Below are 6,066 nucleotides of genomic sequence, written 5' to 3'. Positions count from 1 at the left end.
CACCTAACTGATCGGTCTCAGTATTGCTCCTCAGTAATGAGGATCAAGGGCAAATCATGAGGTATGAATGGATACACTGACATGATATTTTCATTTGTCTGTATACATTTGTCTAGGAATGGAATTATCAAGAAATTATTCCTGACTTCTTGTTCCAGTCTCCCAAGTTCAATGATAAAGTTTAGGTTCTTCCTTTGCAATTACTTTCACATACATCCTTTCCTTTTACATTTCTAATATTCTAGTTTAGGCTGTTATCCAGTCCTGCCTGAACTGCTGCAATAGCCTCTTTGCTGTTCTGCTTACCTCCTGGGTCTCTCCTCACCACCTAAATCCGTCCTGCAGAAAATCATTAGAAAACATCTCTTTGACCACAATGCCATTTTTTCTATTTGTTAACCTTCAACAGCTCCCGATTGCCTATTTAAACATTCCTCAGCCTGATGTTTAAGGCTTTGGGAATCTGACCCCCTCTTACATGTTTCAGTCTCATTTTCATCTCCGCTAGTTTTCCAAATCCTCAAATGCATTAAAATGTCTTCAGACATTCCCTCCACATGTCTACCATGCTGCCCTATGCTTTCCACCCCCATACCACTGTTCATATGGTTCCATTTCTTGCCTACTTCCTTTTCTCTACCCCACCTATTCTTCAAGAACATCTCAAACCCCAGATGCTTTTGCCTTGTTTTTCTCCTAGTGTGGCATTCCTTCTTCCCTGCCTACCCAGGCTATACATCTTTATAGGCCAACCGTAATTTCCTCAACACATTTGAAGTCTTTCCTAACCATTGTGGCATTCAATCCTTGGTGAAAAGCCACTGGGGGCATTGAGGTGACAGTTGTTGTCTGAGCTGTAGGGATCATGACTGGATAATACATAGCTCCTAATTTCTGGGACAAGGTGTTCTCCTTCCTCTTTATGCACCTATTGCAGTTATTGTCCAAAGAATTGTCTATTAATAATGTCACATATTTGGAAATTTCTTCTGTTTTGAATTGCCAATTAAATTTCTATGATTTAGCTTTCAAAGAAAAGACTTATGTTACCTAGTTAAAACATAAAGACTTTGCCCCCAATGATCTAGTTTTTTTTTTTTGTATTTTTCTGAAGCTGGAAACGGGGAAAGACAGTCAGAGAGACTCTCGCATGCGCCCGACCCGGATCCACCCGGCACGCCCACCAGGAGCGACGCTCTGCCCACCAGAGGGCGATGCTCTGCCCCTCCGGGGCGTCGCTCTGCCGCGACCAGAGCCACTCTAGCGCCTGGGGCAGAGGCCAAGGAGTCATCCCCAGCGCCCGGGCCATCTTTGCTCCAATGGAGCCTTGGCTGCGGGAGGGGAAGAGAGAGACAGGGAGGAAGGAGGGAGGGGCGGGGGTGGAGAAGCAAATGGGCGCTTCTCCTATGTGCCCTGGCCGGGAATCGAACCCGGGGCCCCCGCACGCCAGGCCGATGCTCTACCGCTGAGCCAACCGGCCAGGGCCCCAATGATCTAGTTTAATATAAGAGAGGAGAGGGGAACATTATTACTTACCAGTCACTGAGGTGCTATTTTTGCTAGTACTTCTCAGTGTGACATGTCTAGCAGTTCATTGTCTTGGACACACAAACCCCATGATTTTATAGGTATTATTACTTAGGATTATACTAAAGTGGACAGTGCCCATTTAACCAGTTTTAAAAAATGTGAGTTGATTTAAATCAAAAATATTAAATAATAGTGGTTCAAGAGATACTCAGTTTATGGCAAAAACTATAAAAGTGGTCCTTCAATTCAAAAACAGTGTGAAATGATACCACGTTCATTTCTCACAACAACTTTGCAAATTAGAAACTAAAGTCCAAACATTGGAACTTACTCAAGTCAGAAAGGTACTAGGTCATGATGCAGGTTCAGGTGTTGGTACTTAGGTCTCTGACTAAAGCTCTCCAAGTTTCCCCTTTACCATGATGCTCTTTTGCATATAGGAAGATTTCATGTAATTACTTAACTGTGTCTGACTTGATGTGGCTTATAAAAATATAACTTAAAAAAATTTACTTTCTAAATTAAAGCCTTCACTTCCAGAAAAATAAAAGGGGTTCCAGAATGAAATTGGTGTGTGTCTCAGCACATTTATAAAACATACAAGGAAAAGGGCCCGATTTCCTGCCTGGCTGAGTGAAACGTTAATTCTTCACCTTGGCACCTCAAACTACAGCTGTAATAAGGACCGTTATGCCCAAATAGGCCCTTAAACGGAAGACCTGCTGAGCAGAGACCCACTTTCCCAGCCCTGCTCAACTGCGTCAGCTTTTCTGCCAACTGACCAGGCGGAAGCAGCAGCAGGGGAGGAGGGACTGCAGGTAGGTGGGGAGGGGATCATTTTGAAAGCCCTAAATCCCTCGCAGGGAAGAAGCAGCTGCTCCTTGTGTTTCTAACATCTGTCCCATCTGTCCCTGGCTGCACGTCACCCTTTGGAGGCTCGAGCTAGCCAAACGTGGATATAACAAGGAAGCATTTCTAAAGGCTGGTTGGTGAGTGGAAATGAGCATGACTGTCGCCAGAAAGTTCCTTCCATTGAGAAGAGGGCGCTTGGCGTTCTGAAGGAGGATGGTACCACCTTACCTCATTTTCCTCACAAAACTTACAGCTTTAATGATCAGAGTCGGGATCTGTAACATCACCCAAATCGAACGCCATGAGGATATTATTTCACTAGCGCCCAATTTAAAATCTTAACCTCCAGGAAAACCACAGACTGCTGATTTGGGAAAGAAATAATGATACTGCACACATTCTACCACCTCCATAGTATAATAATAAGCTGTGCATATCTGGCGCGTGTGGCTTTTACCACATTTAACAGCGTGTTGTTTTTATCTGATTCCCCTGCCAACACGGTGCTCCTCGAAAATGGGGACCTTATTTTTATTCATTTATTTCCCCCTGGTATTCAAAACCATGGCTGGAACCTGGCCGGCATGAACTAGACATTTATAAATGAATGAACGTTAGTGACGAAAAAAAAATAAAGTAACAGGATGATTCACTTGGTTCTCCCAAAGCGGGTGTGGAGGGTGGGGCTTGAATTTAGATCGAGTCACTAAGGGAGGTACAGTCCCAAAGGCCCACAGCTTCTGCTCGTGTCACCGAAGATCCAAGTGTGCAAGAGGGTGTTCCTGCTGCGCCCAAAGCGAGGCTGCGCCGGGCAGGGACGGCTCCGCCTCTCAGGCGCGCGCGGCCACGCCCCCTTCCCGTTCGTTTCCCAATGATAAGTCCATTCCACTGTTTACAAATTGGGGGCGGGGCCAGGAGGGCGCAAGCGCAGTGGGAGTCGGAAGTAGTAACTGGGAAGGAGAGACAGGAACCTGCTGCGCTTAACGAAGGGTAGCGCGCTCCTCCTCCTCCTTCTCCTCCTCCTCCCGCGGGAACCTCCGGGCGGCAGCACGTGCCCAGGCTCCTCCCCTCCCCGCCCCCTGCCCGGGAGTGGGCGCGCTGCTGCCTGGCTTTGTCGCCGAGATGGCGCTCGACCCGGCAGGTACGCGGGCGGGAGGCGGGGGTTGCCGCAGGGTGTCGGCCCGGGTCTCTAACCGCGGGCCTGCGGGCTGGGGGCCGGTCTAGGAAAGGTGGCGAGCTCTGAGATTGCACCGCTTCCGCAGACGCCCCTCCCGCCTCCCCGGCTGCTTAGGGTCTTTGGCCAGCGGGCATAGGTCATCTTCCCGCTCCTTGTGGTTAGGGTTCGGTAAAGGCGTTGGGTTACTTGTTTAAGCTTTAGTCCATTTGTGGCTTACAGACATTTGCCTCCTTAACGCGACTGGTGTCTTCATCCTCATTCTCTTTTTTTCTTCGTGTTGGAGTACAGGCTTCTTACAAGTATCTGTAGCCCAACTTAAAAGCAGAACTGCAAAGGATCCATCCCGGTGGCTGGAGGCAGTTTCTTTGGAAAGGATCTACAAAGTTGTCATCGGTGTTATTTTAACTTCAATGCTCCACCCCACTTCCATTTGCAACAGTTGGTTCAGCTCCCCTCTTCCAATGAAGCTGACCTGTGGTATCTGTGCTTTAGGCTATTTATGTAAAAGATTGTAGTTAAGAGAATGGCCATTTTTAGAGGGACTGGGAATTGGCCTGGTCCATTTCCTTTATTATAGGGATAGGAAAACACAAGGCATTGGGAAAAGAAATATAAATAGATTCAAACCTTTGGAGATTCCGAAATAAGTCATTTTGATGGACCTCAAGGAGAAAGAAAAATATCTGTTGCTAACAAACTGCATTTATTGAACACTTTATTATCAAACTGTGTATTCTCAATTATCCTATGTATCTCAGTTGAGTTAGGAAACTGAGGCTCAGAAGATAAAAGAATTTAAAGCATCAAAGTATTTCTAGAACATATAATGATCATACCAATGTTGGGCCAGGTGATTGGATCAGACATTATGAAGCAGTTAACAGTTGCTTTGGGCTTTGAAAGAATTTACAGTGTTTGGAGTTTCTGAAGATGTGGCAGAGTGAGCAAATGCGTAGGCAGAAAAGTGCACTGTATGGTGTTTGGTTGCAGGGTGAAGACTTTGATTTAGTTGGTGGGGGTAGGAGGGGTGTCAGTGAGGGATGGGTGTGGAAAGTTCAGATTGGAAACTAGATTGAGGCCCATATAATTGTTGTATTTCTGAGCTGGAAGTGACATTCATAGTCATCTTGTTACAGGAATAAGCCTGGGTTGGAGTTGCTCATCGCTGCCAGTCAATCAGACGTAGAGACGGATCTGAGTGATATGAGAGTCTTTTATTCAAATTGCCAACAACCCAAGAAGGCAGGGAATGCATGTCCAAAAGAATTTTCTCCACAACTCTCCTGGTGCTGACTGTTTTTATAGGACTCAGGGGCTGTTAATAGTAGTGTGAAGGGCAAAGTCCATGCAGTTAGTCATGCAGCAGTGTGTGGGAGGTGGGTGTCTGGTTTGCTGGAGTGTCTCCCTGGGTTGTCCTTCTGACATGGGCACAGGTCTCTATGGCATCCTTGATGTTGCTTTGGGACGTTCATGTTCTGGTGCCTCTGAGAACTTTCTGCAAGAGAACTCCCTTTATTTCTTAGACAACAAAATAAAGATCAAGGTTTGTGAACTAAGCTTCTAATTATCTACAGTGCCTTAATCCCTTATAGGAGCCCTTTTAAGAAGTAATTGTAATTTAACCCCTTACATAATCTATTGATTATAACTTAAAGCTACTATTACTAAAGCCAAATTTCTAACTTTTGGGTTCTCCTATAAATCTCATGCAGATGAGAGAGACTTAGAGAAGTTAAAGGCTTTCATGTCTTTTTTTTTCTTTTTACAGAGACAGAGAGAGTCAGAGAGAGGGTTATATAGGGACAGACAGGAACGGAGAGAGATAAGAAGCATCAATTATTAGTTTTTTGTTGTGGCACCTTAGTTGTTCATTGATTGCTTTCTCATATGTGCCTTGACTGTGGGGCCACAGCAGACTAAGTAACCCCTTGCTCAAGCCAGTGACCTTGGGTCCAAGCTGGTGAGCTTTTTGCTCAAACAAGGTGAGCCTGCACTCATGCTGGCAACCTCGGGGTCTTGAACCTGGGTCCTCTGCATCCCAGTCCGACGCTCTATCCACTGCACCACCACCTGGTCAGGCTAAGGCTTGTCTTTATGCTTGAATTTAGACAGGGACATTTATACTGCTCATAAAAATTAGGGGATATTTCAGACGAGGGGATATTTCAAAGTAAATATAAAGCGATAAAAAAAAAGCATTTGATTTTTTTTTTATTAAACAAGAACATCAGAAAAGCAAGCGACAAGTCAAAGAAAGTTGTTTGGTTATGCAAATGAGATGCAAAAACAACTTTTATTTCATTGGTGAAAAGGCACTATACAAAAGGCTGTAAGTACTGGAGTATCTGCACGTTCCCTGATCTTGAAAGTGCATTTTGAAATATCCCCTAATTTTTGTGAGCAGGATAGAAAAGAATCTTTATCGTTACTGTCTCCACTTTCTTACTGTCCAGCGTCTGCTAACCCACTCCAATCTTGTGATGTGCTCAAGGCTGCACAGCTAAATG

The 6,066-nt window shown here is 45.2% G+C and overlaps 1 protein-coding gene across 5 annotated transcripts in view; it reads left to right on the top strand.

Annotated features, from left to right (window-relative positions):
• The first annotated feature begins 3,306 nt into the window (after positions 1 to 3,306).
• The window catches only part of CMC1 (C-X9-C motif containing 1), an 89,483-nt gene continuing 86,723 nt past the window's right edge, over positions 3,307 to 6,066 (top strand). For 4 of the 5 annotated variants that reach the window (XM_066244750.1, XM_066244746.1, XM_066244748.1 and 1 more), the window contains exon 1: positions 3,307 to 3,523. In XM_066244750.1, coding sequence (XP_066100847.1) covers positions 3,505 to 3,523 — 19 coding nt within the window. In that variant the 5' untranslated portion in view covers positions 3,307 to 3,504. The remainder of the gene's footprint in view (positions 3,524 to 6,066) is intronic. The other variant, XM_066244747.1, reaches the window with a different exon arrangement.

Source organism: Saccopteryx bilineata, chromosome 10, assembly GCF_036850765.1.
Source record: "Saccopteryx bilineata isolate mSacBil1 chromosome 10, mSacBil1_pri_phased_curated, whole genome shotgun sequence".
In the NCBI taxonomy this organism is placed as follows: Eukaryota; Metazoa; Chordata; class Mammalia; order Chiroptera; family Emballonuridae; genus Saccopteryx; species Saccopteryx bilineata.
This window is presented reverse-complemented; position numbering and strand designations above follow the sequence as displayed.